A 27,112-nucleotide genomic window follows, 5' to 3' on the forward strand; every position below is an offset into this window, starting at 1 on the left:
CATGTCATCGTTTCCCAATTGCATAAATCGATGGCCATGATGTTGATTACTGGATTGTCTGGTCCACACCCGATAATTTACAGGCCGCCGCCATATAGATGGTATATTGCTGAGAGCAGTGTAAAACTAAACTCACTCACTAGGTGTGATATATGGGTAGCCATGTTGGAATCATAGGTTTCTGTACGCTTATAATTGACAAGGATACAAGTACATCCACTTGTGGATCCAAAAATGTTCTGACTGTTTCCATGCATTTGTCTAGTTAACTAAAAATATCTTCATCACTGGCTTCACTTGATCTGATAGTACTGGTAAATATCAGCAAAAGCTTCCTTTGAAAACAATATAATGTGTCTGGTTGAAACATAGCAACATAATATTGAAAAGATTAAATACATATTCAATGATCATATAAATGTTTCATGTCACCTGCCAGTAGATCTAGAACTTAGCACTTTGGTCGATTTCAGGAGGCGTGGCGCTGTATGTACGGAAATCTTACGAGCAGTACCTGACTAGAATTCATGACACCTGGTGCAACTGCATGTGTTCCTGGAACTAAAGTCAGAGGCCACAACCGTCATCCTGGGCGGAGTCTACGTCCTCGCCGAGGGCTCCCGGTTATACCGTTATATCACAACAACGGGATCGAGCAGCTCAACGCTAAGATCGCATGTATTAAAACTGAGTACGATCAGAATACCGACAATGTCATTTTCGGGGACATGAATCCCCGAACTGCATCCCAGGATGACTTCATTCTTGAAGACCAAAGTGATAATTTATTTATTGATTTAGGAGAACTGTACATCATTGACGGGTTTTCAGAACCCAGATAGTCAAAAGATGAAAAAGTAAACAAGTATGGACTATTATTGTTAAGGTTGTGTAAGCAGCTAGATTTACATATTGTGAATGGCAGAACATCGATGGTTCATTCACTTATATTGGACCAAATAGGACAAGTTTAGTTGATTACTTTTTAGTGTCGGCAGGTTGTTTTGATAAAGTGATAAATCTGTCTGTTCATAGCAGAACAGAAGCTGATCATGTTCCTGTTTCTAGCCAGTTCTCATTTAATCTATTTCATTATTGAAGACGAGAACCTTACGGAGAGGGTGTTCTAAGTTGTATAACTTGTACCCAATACTTTTCTCATGAATAAAATATGTTTAAGACAATCTATTTCTAGGTGTGAGTTGTCAAACAAGTTTGTCAAGTACTTTCCCGATAACGAAATTTATCTGGTCCGACAAAGGTAAATATGTTTATGTTGACAATTATACCTCAAGACAACCATACAAAATTATTTATAAATTCCTAGAGTGTATGGATGCGAATGTAAATGAATCTGCTAACCACCTAGTTGAACTTATTCAAATGTCTGCAGCACACTTTGAGAAGACTGATAAACACCATGATCGCAGGAATTCTGTCAATGAACAACCCTTAAAACTGGGTTCACGAAAATGTTCCATATTGAACTAAAGAGAAATATGCTAAATTGCTCCTCAGAATAAATAACTGTAAAGGAAACCTTGATAAGTTTCTTCAGAGTAAAAATAAGTTTAGGAAAATATGTAAGGAGAAAAAGAATGCCTTTGAAACTGATCGTGTAAATTTTAATTTCAGCGATTGTAAATCTTTCTGGCACTCGGTAAAATCCTTATTGAAAACTAAACACAGAGCAAGTAGCATCACACATTTGGTATCAGTACTTTAAGGATTTGCTATGTCCTGAAACAGAAATCAGTGAATTTGACAAATCTGTAGCATTTTATTTAAGAACATGATCATATGAATTGTGAAGATTTTAACAATTCAACAATGTTGTCTGAAGACATTACTGAGAATGACATTATCAATGCTATTGATTCCTTAAAGCAAAATAAGCTCCCGGCAAAGATGCAATTCCGTCTGAATTCCACAAAAAGTCTCGTCATCTTATTCCTCATATTCAGTTACTTTTCAATTCCGTATTAATAAGGGGCGGTGGGGTAGCCCAGTGGTTAAAGCGTTCGCTCGTCACGCCGAAGACTCGGGTTCGATTCCCCACATGGGCACAATTTGTAAAGCCCATTTCTGGTGTCCCCCGCAGTGATATTGCTGGAATATTTAATATTGCTAAAAGCGGCGTAAAACTAAATCACTCACTCAGACAACAACAGACATGATAAGTTATAAAATCAGAAAAAATGATTTCGTAAACTCCAAAGTAACATCCTCAAATTCTAGATTTGAAGTATGAATACCAAGATTCATTGGGAATACTAATATTCCTGCATAAGCACAATTTACATTTACGACTTAAATTTACGTCCAAATAACTTGAATTCTTTCTCATCAGCTGCACATTTAATTTCAAGTTCTATATATATTTTGTTATGATGTAACTTGATTTTTTATCTTTGCCAGTACTTCGATAAAACGTTTTTGGCATCTAAATTCTTATTCAAATGGATATAATGTTTACATTATTTCAGTAAGTTTTAATAAAATTACTCTTGTATTTTAACTTAAACATCCTTCATCTAACGATGTTGTTTGTACTGCCTGGAATTTGTAATATATTATCGAATTCAGAGGTACAGATAAGATGCTTAGATCTGTGTAAATTACGCAAATATTTATGTGAAAACTCAATTCCTATTAAGACTATTGTGTACAAGTACACTGGAAGTTTTGTAAATACTCAATACATTGAATGTTACATGTGTACACGCAAATATGTCAAATCTTAGCTTGCATACTAGTGAATTACAGTTCCTGTAATTAAAATCTGAAAACCGATATCGACTAACTTTGCATGGTTTCAACAACTATCATTGCTGATTTCACGCACGACGCTGTTAGGAGTACATAACCATGTGACTATTTCTTGAGATATGGTGTCCAAACAACGGGACAGGAAATCATAGCATTCAAACACAATTTGGAGTAAGCATACTCATGTGCTACAGTTGGCGGTTACTGAGGATAGATAAAATAGCTGAGGTATATTGAGGGGTTCTGTTTCAGCACATGAACTTGACAACTTGCAGTCTTTCTTATCCTTTCTCATATTACTGATAAAATATGAATAACAAACACGTAAACCAACATTTAAATTTTACTACATTTTTACAATTAATGGAAACTGTCAAAATACCCAATTGAGTTTCAAGAGTGAGGTGAGTAGCCTACAATTTATTTGGTTACTCTAAGGAAAAGTAGGATACCCAATTGAGATGAACACATGCGAGTACTTAACTCAATGACCCAAAGAGTTATCTCAGCAATATTCCAGCTATATGGCGGCGGTCTGTAACTAATCGAATCTGGACCAGACTCAGCAATATTCCAGTGATCAACAGCGAGTCTGGACCAGACAATCCAGTGATCAACAGCATAAGCATCGATCTGCGCAATTGGGAACCGATGACGTATGTGTCAACCAAGCCAGCGAGCCTGACCACCTGATCCCGTTAGTCGCCTCTTACGACAAGCATGGGTTACTGAAGATGAATATTCTATCCCGGACCTTCACGGGTCCCGGGACAAAAAAAAATCGCGAAGGTGAATTCAAACCATCAGAAAGCAACCTACAGAGTCGTGCCTACACTGAAATAACATTTAATTAAGTCTATGGAAATTAAATTACGTCAAGTGCCGAATACTTTTGGCAAGACTCTGTAGCTCTTGTCACTGTAAAGCCACGAGTTTCTGTTAATAGGCTCATTACCAACACTCACAGTACATGTACAGTCTAGACTTTCAGATTAGGAATTGATACTTTTACTACAGAAGGTATGGGTTAACGATCCGATTCTATTCCGGGGAAAGGGGTGGGGGGGCGACAAAGTTATTTGTGAAATCAAAAGTAGGTTTTGGTGCAGTTATGTTATACGCTAGACGTGTGCCACCATAAACGTTCATAAATAGCATAATTGTAGGAAGGGAAATTATATTTATAATGAGCTTTCACTTTTTAGAAGTACCACATTGCTTGAGTATAAACCGTTGGAAGAACCCAAAGAGGGCCCCCTTCACTGAATTTCATGCTCCTCGTGTCACGTGCTATAAAGATATCAAAATGGCCGCCTGTGTGTTGAAGAGACTGAGCTCGCTGGGTTCCAGGGGAGTTTTGGTTGCCTTTAGAGGGGTATCTCCAATCAACAGTCACGTCAGGTGTTTTTCTGCATCGGTGAAGTTGCTGGCTGGTAATTTTCTTCACTGTCATTGTACTGATCTGGTAATTCGTCGGTAAATGTTTGATCCAAGCAAGCGCTACCAGGTTCCCTTCCAAATAAGGCACTTTGTATCTCTCGTCTGCGAAAGTACTGTTCCTTATTTGGAGAAAACACTTTGATAGATACAAAGCATACGCTAGCAGTTGCCTTGTTATATCTGACCATATGGTAGTCGAGATGAAACATTTTTGCAGCTGGCTCAATGAAATATTTAGAAAATGTCGAGCTTTGATTTTGACCTCGCTATAACGCAATGCTGGGACGCATCTGTCAAAACTATTCTGCTAATGTCATACGATATGCGTTTTTCAAATGTGAACCATGACTTTGAAGCTGCCAAGCAGGACAGGGTGTTTTGACCTATTAACCCAGTAACACATCACAGAAACACTTAGTTCATATAAATAAACTCGTGTTGGTTATATATCAGTGCTAAGTCGTCAAGTGATATGCTGGACTAAGAAACACTGAAAATGTGCAGTTTAGAATGCAGCTGTGAATAGACCCACATTTTATTAGGGCCTTATTTGTACCTTAAGAATACAGTTCCACGTGCTTTTCAAACACCTCACAATACCCTGGTGATATTTTGTAAGTCATCCATTGTTAATGAGGTCCCTCTCCAGTGATATATCCCTCTCAGCACAGACCATATATTTGCCTTTGAATAAGGCCGGCCATGTGAAGAGTGTAGTAGTAAAGCAGAACATTTATAGAAATCACCAGTTTAGGGAAGTCAAATTTTTGTTATCAATAATGTTTCATGTTCGGTTTCAACATATATCATGAGGAGAAATAGATGATAATTAGAACTTTTGGCATATTGTATATTTTTGATTCCTCAGTGTTCATTATTATATGCACAGGAATGCAGTTTATTAGGTATTCATCAACCTTGTGCACATCTAAACATCACCAGTCCAAGCACTATTTATTTACCATTTGTTTTCCATGGGACTTATATTACAATATCAATTAGATTTGGAACAAGTATGGATAAGAGGCTTTGAGCTGTGCAGGGGTCTAATTGGGTTGTATCACCATTAGGCCTAATGCATTTCCAAGCATGGGAGCATAAGACCCAAAACATGTGAAGAAATACACCTGTCAGGGTATTTGTCTTTTTTATTGTTTACACATTTTCAGTTCAATCTTCTAATAAAAACTGTTGAGTGAACAGGATGAAGTAATTTTGTGACTGGCGACAGGAAACTCATGAAATTTCCACCCAAGATACTTTCACTCACTGCATTCCATCAGTAATGATTCAGAAGCCAACTTCCCCTGGCGTCATCAGAACCCATGCTAATACCTCTACCCGTGAAGGTTCGGGTTAGAATGAACCTTCAGTAAACCCATGCTTGTCGTAAGAGGCGACTATCAGGATCGGGTGGTCAGGCTCACTGGCTTGGTTAACACATGTCATCGGTTCCCAATTGCGTGATCAATGCTCATGCTGTTGATCACTGGATTGTCTGGTCCAGACTCGATTATTTACAGACCGCCGCCACATAGCTGGAATATTGCCGAGCGAGACGTAAAACTAAACTCACTCACTCACTCGCTAATACCTCTATATGCTCCTTACTATCATAATGACCATGCGGGGCTGTGGGGTAGCCTCGTGGGTAAAGCGTTTGCTCATCCCGCCGAAGGCCCGGGTTCGATTCCCCACATTGGTAAAATGTGTGAAGCCCATTTCTGGTGTCCCCTGCCGTGATATTGCTGGAATATTGCTAAAAGCGGCATAAAATCAAACTCACTCACTCACTCATGACATCCACATTATCCTTACAGTTACCCATCCTGCACCTGTGATAAGAAGTACCCAATCAATCATCAAATACCCTGAATTCTCACTAATTTCATTCCTGACCATTCACTGTTTGTTATAGGCTAACACTTAGTCCCTGAATATATATAATTTTGATAGTAACAAATAAACCCATTTAAATTGAAAAGGAGCCCCAGTCAGTTGGGAGAACCTGGGAAAGTAGAGACTTGCTTTATTTAGCATGTTCAGGGCATTAGCATTGCAGGGAGGGTTAGGCATTCGGGAAAATATTGTGATTCAGGGACTGTGAGACAGACTATGTTCGTTATGGAAGGTCATTGAAGCAGGGAGATTATGTAGAATCAGATGATCCTACCATGCTTTGATTTTGAATATGGAGATGTTGTTTGTTTTTTCAAAAAATCATTTTTAAATACATATACATACAGAACACACCCTACTGCTCATGCAAAGTTTGGCTTATGGTACCCATTGATACGATTTACCCTTTCTAGGATTAGTATTCTTTTGGCTGATTGAATGTGTATATACACAATGCCATTTAGAAAGTGGTCAAATATAACACATTTTATATTTGGGATTACACTTTCTCAGTAAAGTACAGATTCTAGTACTTTTGTTGGGTTGAGTCCCATTCGGGATTCGAACCCACACTCTCAGAGTCTCATGCTGTAGTGCAATCTCTGGTTCTTCCAAAGATTGACTACTGTAATAGCATCTTCTGTGGGCTTTCCGAAAAACTTCTATCAAAATTCCAGAAAGTACAAAACTCTGCAGCTCGATTTGTCAGCAAAGTTCCCTCTAGGATCCACATAACGCCTGTTCTTATGACTCTGCACATATGGCCTCGTAATATTTATTAACTACCTTTCTAAACTGATATATTTAGCAATTCATGGGGACACTTTCTAGTCAAACAGACTGTAGGTAATGGTGATTTATTTTTATATTTTACACAAGTAGCTTCTCTAGAGCTTGGTACAACTTTTCAGAGCTGTCCTTTTGTCAAGATATAACTTTATGAGGAGGTTGTAGATTTGCATTAACTACAGTGGGTAGTAATTTGTAGATAAACCTTGGAAATGTCAAAATGAACTAGGCCATGTAGTAGTTGAACCTGCTTGACAGCCTGTAAATAGGGGAATATGGAGCTAGATTATTGTTGTTTCGTTTGACATTTTTGATGCACAGTAATTGAAAGAGAATTAAAAATGTTTTAGTGCAAAATTGTATTCAAGCAAGGTTATGTAACCACTGCAAATATCAGTATGTGTTTTTATGTTTGGTATTCTAATACAAGATCAGATAATTTTTCAAATCTTGACAATTGTGCATGTTTCCAAAAGAGATTAGCTGTATGAATATACAGTCAGACCTCGTTTATCCGAAAACTTCGGTTTTTTATTGAATTGTTCAGACAAACGAATCATTCGGATATCTGAATCAGGACCTAGGCGGTCGGCTACATGTGAAAACAAAACAACTTAAAATGTCCGTATGATCCCTGCATCCATTGGCTGAATGTGTGCGGTTGTGTTGGGTGGCAGGAAATGGACAGTCACGCTGGTCAGTTTCAGACTTTTTACAGTTGTGACAAGCCGCATTGTCACAAGCAAAATGACCCGCCTTCCACGTGACCTCATCTGTCAATCAAAAGACAGCAGCCAATCACGAAACAGCTCTGCTGTCATCCACGCCTTTGTGTTGTTTCGATATCTAGCATATATCTCAGGATTGAAATTGCTATCAAAACATCTAGGCCTATGGGATTTGCCAATAACAAAAGGTTTGATTTTTACAGTTCCAGTTGAATAAGCACACAATGCTACAGTGATTATTTGTCGGCACCACTGCTTCACCTTGGAAATTCATTTTTGTTGATACTATGACGATCTTTGAAACGCATGAGCCAGCCTCAATCAACGATTCGAATCAGTGTCCACTCAATGTCAAACTTTAATTGTTTCTTCTCTAATTAACCTACACGCCCTGTGATAAATATTCAATAAACAATGAATTAACTAGCAGCCAGCACAATGTTTTGACAAGCGGTAGACATCGTGTTTTGATACCTCGCCGACAACAGACCTTGGGTTTTGATATAGGATTGATCAAAGGTCAATGCAGTGAGCACTGTTGAGGAGCCGTAAACATCAGACATCTTGCCTACGACAGCCTTGGTGTTCGGATATACGAGGCAAATTTGTACATTTTTTGCTGTTTGGTTACCAAAATTGACCGTTCGGATATAGAAACCGAACATTCGGATATACGAGGTAAATTTAACTAGAAAATTTGGCTTTTTGTGAAGAATGTTCGGAAACCGAGGTATCTGAAGTTCGCATAAACGAGGTCTGACTGTAACTGACAAGGATACAAGTACATCCACCTTGTGGATCTCAAACATGTTTTGTTTCCATGCATTTGTCCAGTTAAATAGCTTCATCACTGGCTTCACATGATCTGATAGTACCGGTAAATATCATCGAAAGCTTCCTTTGAAAACAAATGGTTTCTAGGTGTGATAGACCCATGAAGATCCAGTTAGAATTGATCTTCAAGGACCCATGCTTGTCGTAAGAGGCGACTAACAGGATCGGATGGTCAGGCTCCCTGGCTTGGTTGATACATGTCATCGTATCCCAATTACGTAGATCGATACCCATGCTGTTGATCACTGGATTGTCTGGTCCAGACTCGATTATTTACAGACTGCTGCCATATAGATGGAATATTGCTGAGTGCGGTGTAAAACTAAACTCACTCACTAGGTGTGATATATTGGTAGCCATGATGGAATCATAGGTTTCTGGAAGATTTTGATAATTGTAGGCTGTCATGTTGAAAGGAAGAAATTGCTTGCTGTAGCATAAAACAACATTCATGCAAATGTTTTTATGAGAAGGCTTAGAGTGGTTGTGTTGGTTATTCACCCTGATTAGAGTCACTGAGAATGTATAATTCTTTGTCTTCAGATCGATATTACACAGACAAACATGAGTGGGTTGCAGTGGAGAAGAACATAGGCACAGTAGGAATCTCAGACTATGCTCAGGTGAGACTGTAGGAATCTCAGACTATGCTCAGGTGAGACAGTGGGAATCTCAGACTGCTCATGTGAGACAGTAGGAATCTCAGACTATGCTCAGATGAGACTGTAGGAATCTCAGATTATGCTCAGGTGAGACAGTAGGAATCTCAGACTATGCTCAGGTGAGACTGTAGGAATCTCAGATTATGCTCAGGTGAGACAGTAGGAATCTCAGACTGTGCTCAGGTGAGACAGTAGGAATCTCAGACTATGCTCAGGTGAGACAGTAGGAATCTCAGACTATGCTAAGATGAGACATTTGGAAATCTCAGACTATGCTCAGGTGAGACATGCCATGATATAACCACAATGGGCAACTCTATTCTTTACTGATTATGGTTTAGCTGTTTGACGTGACATCATCAAAGTGACAAAATGCACTTTCAGAGCATGTGTGGTTGTCCAGATGCCAGGATAACTGCAGCCAGACTTATCAAATAAAAGTGCAGATGACACTACGGATGACATATCAAGTTACAGTTGATAGATTGGAATGAATTACACTAATGTGATAAAAGTACAATTCACATGAATAATTGCTATAATATACATATATAATATATATTTTTATATCATATGTAACACATGTGAAACTGACATTGACACAATTTGTTTACAATATGGTGTTGACACACATTTGGATGCTGTTGTCACAATTTTAATTCTTTTTCACCCAAATGTGGGCTAGGGTATTTCACTGACGTTGTCCCATAGTTTCATTAATCACATTAATAAGACAGTTATTTGTGGAAACAGGCAAGCAGGTAGCACAACTGGTAGACTAGAAGCACAGTACAGCTATTGCCAGGAATGTGTCTCTGTCTCTTTATGGTTGACCATTTAATGGTTACATGTTGAAGATGATCCCCCTTCATCTAAACTCAAGTTATGCCATCTCTACAACAATGATCATTACTATTTTTCCAGATCTAAGATTTGAATATTTTCTGTCTTTTGGCAGCAAAAACAGAATGATAATCCTCTCTGTAGATTAATCTCTCGGGCACTGCAACATTGTTGACACAGTCTAAATATACAATACCACAAGGAAAAACTTCCCATAGCCTGCTTGGGTTTTATCATTTGCAGACTATCTAATTGTCAGTGCAGCTTCAAAGAATACCAGTCATCAGCTACCTTTGCTTGTCAGGGTGGTCATAGGTGGTCAAAGTCTTGGACTTGGTTGGTTAATTGTCACTGGAACAGAATTAAGTTGATTAGTGCTCATGACATCAATCACTGGATTGTCTAGCCCAGACAGATTATATACAGACTGTCATCAAAGAGATTAAATATTGCTGAGTGTGGCAACATTTAATGCATAACGCTATGTTTTGTTTTCAGTACACAGAGACCACTGTTATGACAAACATCTGATCTGGTGTCCAGAAAGAGAGAGATTTTGCTGACTGAATGTTGTATGTTTGCAGGATTTGTTGGGGGAGGTGGTGTAAGTGCAGTTACCTGAGATCAGTCAAGAGTTAACCAAGGACGGTAAGGGTGTTCAGTAACTCTTCACATCTCAGGGCAGTGGGGTAGCGTAGTGGTTAAAGTGTTCACTCGTCGCTGAAGACCTGGGTTTGATTCTCCACATGGGTACCTTATGTGAAGCATATTTCTGGTGTCCCCTGCCATGATATTTTCTGGCTTATTGCTAAAAGTGGCGTAAAACCGTAACACTAAACTCGCTCACTCTTCACACCTCAAACCAACCAACCAACTCATAATCCCTTCCACCCTTGTATATCCATCCAAATCAATCCATACATCCTACCACCCATGCATACACATCCTCACTCACTCACTCACTCACTCACTCACTCACTCACTCACTCAATAAGCCCCTTGCTTCTTTATCCACCTCTTTGCAGCTTTTGCACTGTCATTCAAAATGGGTTGAAATTGATAAGTACTCAAGTTCAGAGTACTCAAAACCTGTATCTGCGAGAATAGGTGTATTGTTGTTTTTCAAATACCTACATAAGTCTTGGTTGAGTTGCCAAGCGAAAACAAACTCGTAATGTGTTTTAGATTTCCATTTATGGATGTGCCATGCCATACTGACTGACTGAGTTTGGTTTTACGCCGCTTTAAGCAATATTCCAGCAATATCACGGCTGGGGACACCAGAAATGGGCTTCACACATTGTGCCCATGTGGGGATTTGAACCCGGGTCGTCGGCGTGACGAGCCAACGCTTTAACCATTAGGCTACCCCACCGCCCCCCCATACCATACCTGTACAGTGCACCACGTTAAATGTCAGTGTGTGAATGGCACAATGGCGTGGGCTAGAATGTATACACTTGTATATGACTATGGCTATGTAATGGCTATGTAGATGCTATAATGCTTGTAGTTTTACATTATTATTGCATCAACTGTAATGGTAATACTCACAATGTTAAAAGGTCTCTGAATTTAAGAAAGTAAGGACACACAATTTGACCAGAATAACCAGTTTTCGAATTTGGTTGCCAATGACGATTAGTTTGCAAGTCTAGATATTCCACAGAAACCTGTTGTACATTGTCATGGAATGAGTCAGCAAAAATGATGTGACATGTGAATCTCATAATGTGTTGCATTATTAAAAATAATAATGCATCAATGTCTGATAAACAAACAAGATTTTCTTTAAACAATATATTTTTAATTGAAACATAAAGAATGCTTTGGACCAGCCTTCTTGTAGTGGATGGTAATATTGTATTGATTATGTTGTTAAAGTTGAGTGAGGCTCTATAGTGATAGGCTTGATAAGGCATGGTACAGGGTACTATGTGTGTGCCTTATCATGCTTGTATCAATGAGTCACTTAGTGCTGGCAGGTCATCAGCTGATATATGGCCAGACTAGTGGTGTGTTGTAGGGGCAGATTTTGCATAAATTCCATAAATTTTCCTATTCAATATCAGCATATTTCAGTCTCTATTTTCCTTCATATTAGTTATTACTGAGCTCTGCATTAAATAACCAACCAACCAACTATCCAACCAACCAATCCTTCAAATTAATAGTTCTAGAGTATTTAATATTTTTTTTATATATCCACCTGAAATCCCCAAATGGTTGAACAAGAATACTATCCAATAGTTCCAAGCCTTGTGAAAATGTAGGGTATTTTCCATGGTTACAAGGATGTTTATCAAGGCAGTTTTTTGAGTTGACTTGTGTGAAAGTACATTTATCACACACTTACAATTTGTAACAGGAAAATCATTAAAATTTATTTTTCATAGAAACAGAAATGATTTATAGTTTATTCTTTAATGCATTTCAGGAACTTGTTTTATCCTTGCTGTTGAGTTTTTAACAATCTTACTGGCTTTTAAGTACGAGGAATTTTGAGCTCTGAACATTGTTTGATTCTTTTTTATATATTCCTCCTTGGGGTACTTATAAGCATTTAAATGTCCATTTAAAATCCCTACGACAGTTGTAACAATATTTGAATAAAATATTTACAAAACAAAAAACTACGTTTTGTCTTGTGAGACCACCCTTACAGGGCCCTACGGCCCCCTACAGCCAAGAGCAGGTAACTCTAGACTATAACCTCGTACCTCACTTTCCATGCTGTCGTTTCCCCGACTAGACGTGGGTCCACTTCGACGAAGTTAATTTCCTCTGCGAATATGAGTGTTTCAGACACAGCTACTGTATGTATGGTTCTCTTTTTTCCCTGCATGGGCGATTTGGAGATTTGTTCTGAATATTTTCATTCATCTTTTTTTGTTGTAACTTGGTCCCTGTCGGCTCGCCAGGTGCGTGTCAAGATGGCGGCCAGGTTCCTTCGCTATCCTCATTGTTCATTGGCTTCCCTTGTGGTTTGCAATGTTTAGTGTGGTTATAGTGTTTTTAATTGTATGTTATTACATGTGGGGCGTTGTTTCCGCTGATAGCATTCTCTATATTTACGCTTTCAGTCGTAATTGTTAGTTATGTTGCAGTGTGTCTTACTTGTTATTATCGCATTAGTGTGGTCGCCCATGCATGTTTTTTCATATATCTATGTGTGTATGGGTAGGTTACTGCACGGTTTTTATCAACTTGTTGCAGTTAAAATCCTGTACTTCATGCCTCGCTGCTATACCCATGAAGGACACTCACAAGGTGTGCTTACGATGCCTGATGGAGGCCGATCATGAGAGACGGGTTGTTCGGCGTGTGCTCTTTTTACCCCTCAAACTATTAAGGCCAGGAGGGTGGATAAGCTGTTTTACAGCAATTTGCTTCGGTCGGGGGGTGATATCTGGGCTCAGGATCCCCGTCCCAAGCGATCTCATAAAAAAAGGGGGTCTCCGGGAGCCGCCTCCCATACGGAATCGGCTCACAAACGGGCGAAGGTTACCAAGGAGGCTTCCTCTGCTAAGCCTGTAAAATCTCCTCCTGTATCTACCCCTGTACCTGTATCCACCGCACCTCCTGTTGATTCGGCACCCACTGTTCCATTTGATGCCTTAACTCATTTTTTTCAGGAACAGATGTTGTCTGTGAAATCACTGATTGACACGGCGCTGTCTGGGTTCCGCAAGGAGCTCAACACGCCTGTCGTCGGGGGTGGATCAGACGCATCTGGGGGGGTTGGCTGCGGCCCGGGCTCGGGGAACGCGCCTCCCCCCGGGCAGCTTGATCCTGGCTTCGGCTATGGTGATAGTGTGCCTTCGGCGCCTTGTGGCGACCTAGCTTCGGGCTCAGGTTCATCACGGGCGCCTGGCGCTGGCGATGCAGGGTTTGCCCTGTCTTCGCCTGGTGCCCTGACTGACGGTCGCCTCGGCGCCGCCCAAGCTTCGGGGACACCTCGGCGTTTAGTGGTCAGTCTGGGTTGCCCGGGAAACCTGTCTCGGCAGGTTCCTCTTGGGCACCTCGGCGCCCTGGTCTGGGTTCCACCCGGCAGGGCGACTTGACACTTCTGGCTCCTCTTGACCTTTTAAGTCCTTCGTGTTCGGCCTCTGTCGTACCCTCGGTGGTCTCTCTTGATTATGAGAGTACGGCAGCCGAGGATTGTGCCGAGGTTGATATGGAGGAGGATGAAGGGAGAGAGGAGTCGGAGGTTGGGGTTCCGTACTCCTTTTTCGGTCGTCCCTGCGGCAGGTTCGCGATAGGATCGCTGAAGTACTGCCCCAGGTGGCTGTTCCCATGCTGTTTCCATGGCCGATCCCGCGGAGTTTCGGCTCCCGGGGGAGGCTTTCGCGGCCAGCCAGGTCGCCGAGGTCCGCTTACGCATTTTGCCATCACTGGTGAGTGAGGTTGTTAATCCTCTCCTTACGGGTGCCCGTACTAGGTTTGATTTACCTGACGTTGGCAAAAGGTACCAGTTGGGAGAGGATGCGCTTTTCGAGCCGCCAGTGGTGGACGAATGTGTTTTTGCCTCTGTTATCCTCGGGGGGTCGTCCACGTCTTCCCTGGCCTTAGCCAGGCAGGGCAGGCGGCTCCCCCCTTTTCCCACCAATGCGCCTACGCTGAAGGCTGCTTACCGGTCCTTTGAGGAGTGTTACCGATGTGCAGCCCAGCAGTTAAAAGTGGCCGTTCACTCAGCTTACCTGTCGGCGTTACAGGGTCAGATGGTGGATCAGAGCACTTGTGGTGCCGACTTGTTGGCTCCCGTGCTCGCGCATCAGCTCACGGGCCTTCACTCTCATCTGGCTCGGGACAGTATTAGGTGCTGTGCCAGCCAGATGATGGGTGCCGTTATGGGCATGCGTCGGCTTTGGTTGTCAGTGGCGCGCTATTCTCCAGCCACGCAACAGGTGCTCCTGTCTCTGCCGTTTACAATGGGGTCCTCCCTGTTGCCTGGGGCACTGCAGGTTGTGCGGGAGGCTGCGGAGGCGGTGTCTACCTTCAAAGACTCTAAGCCTTTGTTGGAACAGCCCTCCATTCATCGCCAACGGCCATCCCCTCTTACTGCCGCATATCCTTCTGCCCCGGCGAAGGAGCCTGCAAAGTGGACTGCCCCTTTGCAAGCCAAGCGGAGTAAGAGAGCTAGAGGCAAGGGCAGGCCTGCTCAGTCACAGCAGCCTTTTCGGGGCAGGGGGAAGCCAGCCCCGGCTTCCCGTTGAGTCTTCTCCCGGATCCCTTTTGCCCCCACACACGCAAGCGGAGACTTGCCGCCTGTGGGGTTGCATTGCCTTCTGCCAAACATCCCTGTCGGCGGCTGGTTGTCACTATTCCTTCGGGAGTGGGAGGCAGCCACTTCAAATCCCTGGGTCCTGTCCACACTCAGGGATGGCCATTTGCCACAGTGGAGGCGAGATCCAACGTCATTCTCCGGGGTTCGGCACACTCCAGTGCCGGCTCCCCGGATGAAGGCGGACGTACTCCGTGCCGAAGTTCAGTCCTTACTGGACAAGGCAGCCATCGAGGTGGTTCCTGTGGGTCAGCAAGGAGAGGGGTTTTATTCCACTTACTTCCTAGTGACCAAGGACGGAGGGTTCAGACCCATTCTGAATCTCAGAGGGCTGAACAAGTTACTAGAGGTGCCGTCTTTCAGGATGGAGACACTCAGGTCAGTGATCTCATCCGTCGAGACAGGGGATTGGCTTACGTCAATCGATCTCAAAGACGCATACCTCCATGTTCCAATGCACCCCGAGTTCAAGAAGTACCTCAGGTTCTCCTTCGACGGGACGTGCTACCAGTTTCGTGTGCTCCCCCCCGGCATCTCTACAGCGCCAAGGGTGTTCACCAAACTTATGCTAATCCCAGCTCAGTTAGCCAGGTCTCAGGGCAGGTGTTGTTACCCGTACCTGGATGATTGGCTTCTCAGGGCCTTAGGTCCTCAGTTAAGCAGAGCTTCCACACTGTGTGTGATGGATATTCTGGTGTCACTGGGCTGGATTATCAACCTCAAGAAATCAGACCTCGTTCCGACGCAGGATCTGGTGTTCTTGGGGGGCACGATTCAACACGGAGCTGGGGATTGTTTCCCTCGCTCCGGACCGTATCGTCAAAGTCCAGAGGACTGTGTTACAGTTTCTCGAGTCCCCCTATGCGTCAGCTCGAACATGGCTTCGGTTGCTAGGCAACATGGCGGCGACAGTGGATGTGATTTGGCGTGCGCGTCTGAGGATGAGACACGTTCAGCAAGCGTTGGCGCAGCTGTGGTCCCACTCGCAGTGCTACGAGACTATTCTCGCGACGCCCGAGTGGTTAATTCCTCACTTGCGGTGGTGGACGGACGTCGGGAATTTGTCCAGGGGGATTCCCCTAGACACCCCGACACCTTCCCTCTGGGCGAACACTCAGTCTCAGGCCTATGGTCAGAGCGGGAAGTCAGCCTGCACATCAATGTGTTAGAACTGAGAGCAGTCCGCCGGGTGTTCGAGAGCTTCGGGAGTTGGTTCGGGGCCATGTGATTCGTCTAGAGATGGACAATCAAACGGCCATGACTTACATCCTCAAGCAAGGCGGCACTCCGTACTCCTTCAGGAAGCGTGGCAGTTTCTACTCAGGTGCGATCAGTTCAACATTCGGGTTTTGCCTGTTTATCTCCCGGGGGTAGACAACGTGCGTGCGGATGCTCTCTCACGGTGTATACTAGCCCCGCACGAGTGGCTGCTCGACTGGGGGATATTCGGGATTATCTCCCAGTTGTTCGGGTCGTTCCAGGTGGATCTGTTTGCGTCTGGGGTGACGAACCAGATTCCTGTGTTTTGCTCTCGGATTCCGGATCCGAGGGTGCTAGCCAACGACGCTTTTCAGCTAGATTGGACGGGCAGGGTACTGTGGGCGTTCCCACCGATACCACTGATTCCCAGGGTCCTGTCTCAGCTGACCGCGCAACCAGCTCGGCTACTTGTGCTTCTTGCACCCCTTTGGTCGGCTCAAAGTTGGTTTCCGGTAATCATCAGGTTTCTGGCTCAGCCTCCTGTTCTATTACCTTTTCGACCGGACCTCCTATCCCAGAACGGAGCGCCCCACCCGAATCCCAGGATTCAGTGGGTGGCTTGGCCGCTGTCCGGGATCGCCTCCAAGCGAGCGGAATTCCTGCACCAGTTGCAGACACAATTCTGGCTTCGCGGAGGGATTCGACAGATGTTCAGTATGAGGATAGATGGGCCTGTTATGCGCGCTGGTGTGTCAACAGGGGGGATTCTTGATCCCTTTTCTGCAGATTTAGTCTCTGTGTTGGAATTCCTCCAGTCTCGGTTGGATGCCGGTCTAGCGGCTTCAACTGTTCGAGGTTATTCTACGGCTATTTCGGCTTTCCATATTCCTGTTGACGGTGCACTCTTGGGGCAGCACCCTCTTGTGCAGCGCTTTTTAGCAGGCGTGGACAGAATCCGTCCGGTTGTCCGGGGGATTAGTCCCCCGTGGGACTTGCCAATCGTTCTTAATTGGCTGTCCGGTCCACTATTTCACAATCTGTCGCTCTTTCCCTCCAGCTGTTAACGTGGAAGACGGCTTTTCTTGTGGCGGTAACTTCAGGCAGGCGGGTAGGCGATATTCACGCAATGTCGGCCGATCCCGCACTCACTGTTTTCCACCAAGACAGAGTTAGCATACGGCTGCCTGATACTTACCGCCCTAAGAAGGATAGTGCCTTTCATGTGACAGCGCCTATTGAGCTCCCGGCTTTCACTCAGCCTCCCCTGCCCGGTACCTCTCTACGACGTGCTCACATCTTAGATGTCCGTAAGACCCTTAAGGCTTATATCAAGCAGACAAGGGGTATCCGTAAGGATAACCAATTGTTTTGTTGTTATGGCGGGGTCAAGGCTGGTCTTCCGGCGACCAAGCAAACCATATCTAGGTGGCTTGTCTCTGCCATACATATGAGCTATACTCACACAGGTCGTATCCCGCCTGCAGGTTTGAAAGCTCATTCGGTTAGGGCAGTTACTACGTCGAAAGCTTACGCTGCAGCCCTGCCCATTGAGGAGATCTGCTCCGCGGCTATTTGGAGCCATCCGAGTACGTTCATCCGTCATTACCTTTGTAATCGTAATGTGTTCGACCCTGACCCTGGCTCATGCCCCCGCCTGATTGGCTATGGTGGACACGTGACCGGGTAAGTGAGCTTTTTTCTGCTATTTTTAGCTTGGGAAATTCCACTTCTTGTCGGGTGTGTTTTTTGCAGACAGAATGCCACTCCATATCTCCGTCTTTAGGAGTCTGTCTTATGCTTATAAGTATCCCAACGAGGAATATATAAAAAAGAATCGAACTAACCTGTAGAGGTTTCAGATTCTTTGAATATATTCCTCCTTGGGGTACGCCCGCCCACCTCCCCACATTCTGTCTGATTTCGTTCAGCATGGAAAGTGAGGTACGAGGTTATAGTCTAGAGTTACCTGCTCTTGGCTGTAGGGGGCCGTAGGGCCCTTCAAGGGTGGTCTCACAAGACAAAACGTGGTTTTTTGTTTTGTAAATATTTTATTCAAATATTGTTACAACTGTCGTAGGGATTTTAAATGGACATTTAAATGCTTATAAGTACCCCAAGGAGGAATATATTCACAGAATCTGAAACCTCTACAGGTTAGTTCAAATATTTGTTAAGGTTACGGTGGTTGGTTTCAGACGAGTGTGGCAGTCTGGAGAGTGTTAAGGCAGCCAGTGAGGTGTTTAGTCCTGTCAGTGGCATAGTGACAGCTGTCAATCATCTGGTTGAAGACAAGCCCCGCCTCATCAATGATTCTCCATATGATAAGGGTGAGTTTACTACTGCACTATAGCACCTATGCTGGTCATAAAAAGACCTGTGAATGGAGCGTTGGGCTCCATGACTTGATTAATTGTATGACATAGTCCTTATCAGTTCAAGAGACCCAAGTTAGAATTGGTCTTCAGTAACCCATGTTTGTCGTAAGAGGCAACTAACGGGAATGGGTGGTCAGGCTGGCTGACTTGGTTGACACATCCGTATCCCAAACGTATCCTCCTAAGAAGCGAATAACGGGACCGGGTGGTCAGGCTCACTGGCTTGGTTGACACATGTCATCAGTTCACAATTGCGCAGATCGATGCTCATGCTGTCGATCACTGGATTGTCTGGTCCAGACTCGATTATTTACAGACCTCCGCCATATAGCTGGAATATTGCTGAGTGAGGCGTAAAACTAAACTCACTCACTCCCAAAATGCTCATGCTGTTAATCACTGGATTGTCTGGTCAAGACCGCCACCATATGTATGGAATATCTCTGAGTGTGCCGTTAAACAACAAACAAACATCAGTTCAAGATTTACTTCTACCTCAAGCTTATATCTAAACAGACCGCCTCCGTGGTGTAGTGGTTAGAGCGTCCGCCTGGAGAGCGGAAGGTCGCAGTAATAACCGACCGCGTCATACCAAAAGACATTAAAATATGGTACTTGCTGGTCCCTGCCTGGCGCTCGGCATTAATGGGTACAACAAGGACTGGTCGGCTCAAAGTCAGTATAATGTGTCTGAGTGGGGTACTCATGCTTCACTGCGGCATGGTATCTCAGTGGTCAAGCACTATAAAACCAGCTTAAGTCTGGGCTAGTACAAGCAGGCGCACATACACAAACACATGCATGCACGTCGTCATATGAGCGAAATATTCTCAAGTACGACGTTAAACCCACTTTCACCTCACCTCACCTTATATCTAAACAAACTGCTGCTCAAAACAGTGTTAAACCTGACTCCCTATTTTCCTTCCGTTGTCAGGCTGGTTGTACAAGCTGGAGCTGTCAGACCCCAGTGAACTGAAGGCCATGATGGATGAGACAGCATACAAGAAGTTCACCGAGTCTTCCAACTAAGTGGAGAAACACATTATCTCACTGGGAGGGGAGCCACTAGCATTCTCACATTGTATTGGCTGTCACACAAAATGTACCATGTTGGTCCCAGTTAGAGCAAGTTGAAGGACTTGTGTCCTTTTCTCCATAGGTTTTAAAGTGAAAAAACAAGGTACCCTGAATCATGTGTCACAGTCCTAAACAGATTCCTCATAAATCCTTAATTAGTTATTAGCAAAGATTGTACAGTTGTCAGAGATGCTGCAATTCACTGTAGAGAGTTATTTCCCTTTCATGTGTCAGAGAGTTATGATAGAGGGTTCAAATCCTGGTGCACTCATAAGCTTCTTGGTTTGTTAGCACCATGCCTGTGCTTGCTGGTTTAAAAATGTTTGTGATCTGCATCACTTCAAACTCTTTCCCACATCAAGCTGATTACCCTTTCTTCAAACTGAAAGACTGCTCAAACCTTAAACCAAGATCACATTTACTAAATTGGTTACTTTTTTCTAGAGTATGACTCAAGTCCATACCCAATAATTTTGTACACATTTTATTTTTCTAGGGGGAATTAAAGTAAGAAATGCGATTGGTGTGCCATTATTTTTATCAAATCATGTGAAAAATTAATGTGTGCTGGAAATTATATAGCAGGAGTTGTCACTCATGGGACAAAAGTCTGTTGGTCATTTGTGTGTATGCACAATGACATCTGGAGGGAGCAACCATTGATATGGCTGGGGTAGGATGGGTTGACTTTTAGAAAGTCCACATCTTGTTTTGACAAAATATTGAAAAACACAGAAATAAAAACTGGGCGTCATAAAGCAGTATCTAAAAAGGGATTTTGTCTTTTTATTAAAATCCCAGGCTGTTCCCCAAAAATATTAACTGGATGGTCCCTAGATGTCATCTCCTCACACAAGATGATTGACTGTTAGTGATGGTGACAGTATTAGGAACTGTCTGCAAGAGCGATAAGCAGATGCTTTGTCGGAGATCAGTGTGGTATCATTTACCCAAGGTTGTTTTTTGAATGTCATTGTATTAAGTGTTGGGTCAGAGGAATTGTTGCTAATACATTACTGCTTAGTACAGTATCATCTAAACTAATTGATGATTACTCAGGATTGAATTTGAATTCATTCAAGTATATGTGCATTCCTATCTTTGTTTCAAGGGAAATTGTGTAATCAATACTATGTAACATCCTCTGTTGAGTAAAAATTAATGTGTGGATAGTGTATGTACTGGACAGGACAGTTTTAATACCATAATGTCAGTCACAATAAACTGAATATTGTATTGTGTTTCATGCTACTGGGCAATGTTACCATGGTAACTGATGGTTTCGAGAATTGTAGATTGCTATGGCATATACAAAGATGCTAACCTCTACGAATTTATCGTAGTCGCTATGACTTTTAGCCTCAAACTACGCCTATACGATTGCACTAGAAATACTGCGAAATTTGAAGAAAATTCATTAAAAAAAGGATATATACAGACAAAAACATATATTTTTATCAATAAATACATTTTCTCCAAAAAGAGACAAGAAGAAATGTAATGCTGATAATTTGGAAATTTGCCGTTGGAGGTATGTGAAATTAAAGCTTGACTCTTGATTAGTGTCATATTACATGTATCTTTCTCAGAATCCATCATGATTTTAAGAATTTAGTTTACTACTAATTTTATGGTCAAACTTCTAATTTTGATCCTTGAAACTACTATTTGCAACACTTTGGGGTTGGCATCTCTGCATATAAACCACTAAACATTCAAGAGTGTTTCCTTCCTAACAAATGCATTGTCTTGTCCATATCTTGTAATGTGATTGTGCTATGAAATCCAATAACCACATTTAGTTTAAAATATCACTGATTCTATGTTCTCAGTTAACCAGTAGCACTTGTAACAGCTTGCTTCTTATGTATATATGGTAGAAAAGTTAAGTCAGTTGGCAAATATTTGAGAAATTTTGTAATTTCCATTCCATTGGAGATGACAAAGCACTGTTTCTGCTCAGAATCTGAGCCTAATTGTAAATGTTTCCATGGGATTAAGTTGGTATTTGTGTTAAATCAAACATAAATACTCTGATGAACTCGCACAAAGGAGACGTTAATTCTTGTAATGTTTTATGTCACTATTTTAAATTTCTCACAATTTGTTACAGTTTAATTTTGCACATTTAACTGTAACATGGAATAGAATACCAGTAGTCGAGGTGACATGAGTGTATGTACAGGAATTTGTTTTATTGTAAGTTCAAACACAAATAGATTCAGATAATACCATCATAGGTGAAAATAATGTCTTACAAACTACCTCAGTTAGGCACAGTGACAGCTCGTAATATTATGTACAGATCAAACACAGGACATGGCTGACACAATAAACATGATGGAAGATATTTCCGAAGTTTTTTCTGAACTTCTGGAGATTACAATTATCGGTCACCATTACTCAATAGCCAATCACTGGAAGGTGATTGTTAGAGATTTGTTGATCTATTGTGGGCACTGTCACTTGTCAGCCGTAACTCTTGATTGTGTCCATACTTCGGATATGCATTTTTCACTCTTTCACCTGGAAGGGTTGAAGGGAGGATATTCATGTATGGGCTAGCCATGAAACTGACTTATGGAAATGTCTGCTTAGTTCAACATTGAAGGTGCATATGATCAGAAACAATGCTTCTGTCCTTTTTAGTGCTTGTGTAATTCTCGGGGGATTCCAAAGAAGATGGAAATCGTCCACAAGTGCTTCCATCTTTTCAAGAAAACTCTCTTGTAAAAAACGCGTGCGAAACATGTCATCGAGACACAAATGAAATCCAGTTTTGTCATCTTCTTTTGGGGCGGTGGGGTAGCCTAGTGGTTAAAGCGTTGGCTCGTCACGCCAAAGACCCGGGTTCGAATCCCCACATGGGTACAATGTGTGAGGCCCATTTCTGGTGTCCCCCGCCCTGATATTGCTGGAATATTGCTAAAAGCGGCGTAAAACCAAACTCAGTCAGTCAGTCAGTCATCTTCTTTCCAATGTAACATGACTATAAACTTGTAAACCTCACATTAAAAAACTATTTAAATTTAATTTTATTTTATTTCATAAAAGTGACTCGAATGTACATACATTCCACAGGAGCATTGAAATAGCATTAATTATTCAAGCAATCAATGGAAATAACAGTATTATGTGCCTCCATTCTCAATGTGGATGTATATGTGTTGGGTTACCCATCTGGGTTGAAATATTATTTATATCGGCATTTTTTGGTTTTTATTTTTATTTTTATTCATTTCAGATAGGTATACAAAGGCAGGGAGTACAGAACTCCATGTTAGGGCTGGTTACATATTGGCAACAAAGAGTTGCAAATTTTCAAAGTAAGAAAATATAGTTACTAGTATACTAGTATTTATATCGGCATTGATAGGTGGAAACAATGAAGAAAATTGAAACCATTAGATTTGACTATTGCCAAGGGTTTACGTCGACTTGTTTCAATGATTTCTTTAATGCTTTGCCATCATGCAGTGAGTTTTTGTATCCATGCAGCAAAATCTCTACATAAATTGTATACATTAAAAAGGCTACAAAACTGTTTCTGACTATTTCAGAGTTTATTTTACAATTCTGACTTATCATAAACATGTATTTATGAATCACACTACCCAGTGCTCACATTTTTTCATGGCTATAAAATGATTTTTAATGTTTTTTAAATAGTATGGACACAAAGAAATGCTCAATGTTATCACATTTTGCCAAACAAGAGTAAGTTCACACACCTATTACTAGAGAGTTAGTATTGCTGAAAGTAGCATTAATGACAAACTATATGAAAATCAGTTGAAGTTTAGAAGGATACATCCAAGGTGTAACCATTCATATTTACTACCTCGATGCTGCATTTTGATAAATAAGCTTGTAAGTTAGTATTAGTATCCTCTCGGTATAAAGAAATGGGTGGGTGAATGGGCTGGATAAAATACTTGTCAACATGTCACTTTCTTTCCATCTTTTCAGTTTTATTAATATAACTTCAAAACTGTTGACAATTTCTAGATGAAACTTGCTGTACAGATCAGTCTTGTGGTGAACTGGTGCATTTTGATAATTTGGCGTCTTCAACACTGAACAGTATTAATTTATTCTGAAGGTATCCAATGGCATTGAGCCCAAAGTGATTTTCTAAATGGCGAAAAAAGAGGGGATATGTCATCTCCTGACCGCTAGTTTCAACTGAACGTGTGTAAATGCTTTTACACCAAATGAATAAAGTATAGATGGAATATTGGTTGCACAAGAAATTGTTATCTAAATAGAAAAAAACAACCTATCATTTTTGTCATCAGATGTTCAGGAAATTATGTATGTAAAAATCCGGATCTCTCAAAGCAAATATATGAATGATGAAGGTGAGCTTTTGAACTTTATTTCCTTTCATGACATTAGCTCTCGGATTGAAGGCATGTTGCTGTAGCTTTATGTACAATTATATCTAGTCTTGATTAACAACATTCAGCAAATATTCCAATCTCGTAACATCTGCACTGAAATCTATTTTTTCTAAGTGTAAATGTAAGAGTCTTCCTAATCGTGTCCGGTGCTGATGTATAGTTTTCATTTAGTCCTGGGCTGCTGGATCGAATAATTCCGGTTCATGTTGCAGTCATTTTAGGTTGTGTGTAAAGTAATCACAGATACACATTGCCTATTTGAAATGGATAATGCTTCATTCAGGATGTCATGGTTGATGTATTCATGAATTCTTGTTTAGTATTGAGCAGCTGTTGAAAATAACAGATGTTTGGGTTTTGCACAGAATATCCATTTTGTATTGTTATGCATGAGGTTTTTTTCTGAATTGTAATCAAATTCTCAGGAAAGATATCAAGATATTTAAAGTAATGCCAACAAATATTGCATAATGATCAATCTCTGATATCCGCAGGAGCAGAATTGTTGAAATAAAACTGCAAGTTTTAGTATGACAGTTCACATCAATTATGTTGCAAAAATTATTTCATGCTGACCAAGTTTGTTATGTATTGCTCTCTGTAGTAAATGGTTTTGCTGATCAGGTTCAGTTATGTCCTATGTACATTGGACAAAATTTTGAATTGTCTACAGAAGTTAATAGATTAAATTGAAACTTAAACAATATTCATTTGCATAGGAAATCATATTATTTGTTTTGAGATATACAATTGTGTTGCTGGTTGATTAAAATATGTTATATATGCATAGATCTAGATGAAGAAAAGGTGTCTTTACACAGGTAGAATCTCACTGTTGATGTTAATTAAGAAACTGCGTTGTGATCCACATAGCGTTCTTATCACAATCGTAAGCCTATGGTAAACTATAGAGGTACGATATGTCATAACAATATGAACGCTTTTGTGGATTTTGACCCTGTTATGTTTAATTATGTTGTGTTTAAAGAACTTACAATTGTTGAGTGGTTTGAATTCCGGTTTACCCTTCTGTTTCTATGTCCATCAGAATTCCCATGTCCATGGGTTTAAAAGAATTGCTGTATGTCTGTGACGTGCATCATTTCACCTTCCTCATTACGGGCTAACATGCCTTGATTTAACAAGGACATGGTTAACAGCAGAGTTAAACCCAACATACTCACCATTGCTGTTAATACTTAACAGACAATATGAATTTTAGTGTCGAATCAATGACCTAATGGACATTTAGGATACATCAAACAGGTAGTAGCTCACTAATCTTATAGCTCTGTAAATAACGGAAATGCTTACTATATATGGATGTTGCCAGTCACTGTACACATATATTGATATCAAAACTTGATGATGAATATGACAGATGAATTCATTTTGGGAAAGGTATCACATTTTTTGCAGGGTTTTGTTGCATGATTTAAACATGTTATATTTGATGTTAATGGGTCTGGTATGGAATTTGAAATGTGAAGTTCATAAGGCTTTCTCAAGAATGTAGGTATCTTGATTTGTGTTCAGGGAAATCCATTGACTGGATGTTATATTGTTTTCCAGTGGATGAGTTTTTATTTGACAGGGTTCCACTTCCCGTTTTTATGACATAAAGAGTAGATGATTCTATGATGTGTGAGTGTTGAGACCACCTGTGTCTGAATTTAATACTGACATTTTGTAAAGGGTGAATTTGAAAATGTGTCATAGTCAGTGATGAAATATACATCAGGATAAATAAAGTGTCATTTACACAGAATGTTATATGTTGTTCAGTAAAGTGCGACCATTGACCTTGATGATCATCATGAAATCGTGGCCTATTATTTCAGAATATTCTGTTGAGAACTTGAGATCAGTCTGTCTGACTGGTGCATATTCTTGATTATTGATTTATGTTGGTGAGCTTGCATTATAAAACCTACAAAGCAAAACATTCACGCGCACACACACACTTCTAAGTAACTGCTTCACTCGTCACGCCGAAGAAGCGGGTTCGATTCCCCACATGTGTACAATGTGTGAAGCCCGTTTCTGGCGTCACCCGCTGTGATATTACTGGAATATTGCTATAAGTGGTGTAAAACTAAACTCACTCACTTACTGTAAGTAACTGCACCCTGTTGGCCGTGAAAAAATCCACTTCACCTCATCTCACATATGGCATGACATCTCCCAGACTACACAACACAGATTTATAAACTATTCAAACGGACTAAAGACACATTTCGAAAAAATGCTTGAGATTTCTTTATGTGAGGAGTAACGCCTTTTCTGGACATATGGTAAGTAAATGACTCAAGAGTTACTAACGACCACACCTTTTCCGAAAGAACATTTTGAGCCTTGCCAAAAATTGTGTTTTATATTTAAATATCATATATTGCAATAAATATTGTTGTATGTAGACTAGACTTGCGAAAGTCTCCAAGATAAAAATGAATAGTTCAAATGATAATTACTAAAAAATAATAAATAATAGACTGAGGTCCATTTACAATCCGCCTTTTTAGGTCCAGGTCTGGACTCATGGCGGACCACGGAAGGTGAGTCACTGTATTATTCTGAATGAAAGATGGGACTGCACGAGAATGGCGTGGCCCAGCGGTGTCGTCCATAAATACAGGTGTTGTATAGTCAGTTTGGCTCAAAAGCGGACCGATGAATTGCAATCTAACTCGATAACTAATAAACATAAAATACTCAATGAAACACTGATCATAATCAAAACCTCAGACCAACTCCGTGAGGTTTTTGCAGAATTTATGTCCTAAAAATAAAAAAGTTGTTTTAACAA

At 41.3% G+C, this 27,112-nt stretch overlaps 1 protein-coding gene across 1 annotated transcript; it reads left to right on the top strand.

Annotated features, from left to right (window-relative positions):
- Positions 1-4,070: 4,070 nt before the first annotated feature.
- LOC124254232 (glycine cleavage system H protein-like) lies at positions 4,071-20,719 on the top strand. The gene is given in 5 exon segments (XM_046688118.1): positions 4,071-4,202; positions 9,003-9,082; positions 10,549-10,612; positions 18,644-18,775; positions 19,761-20,719. Coding segments are annotated over 5 exon segments (498 nt in total). The 5' UTR covers positions 4,071-4,075; the 3' UTR covers positions 19,856-20,719.
- The last annotated feature ends 6,393 nt before the right edge of the window (positions 20,720-27,112 follow it).

The sequence above is a fragment of the Haliotis rubra genome, unplaced genomic scaffold (genome assembly GCF_003918875.1).
Source record: "Haliotis rubra isolate DU_JTF1 unplaced genomic scaffold, ASM391887v1 Scf57, whole genome shotgun sequence".
In the NCBI taxonomy this organism is placed as follows: Eukaryota; Metazoa; Mollusca; class Gastropoda; order Lepetellida; family Haliotidae; genus Haliotis; species Haliotis rubra.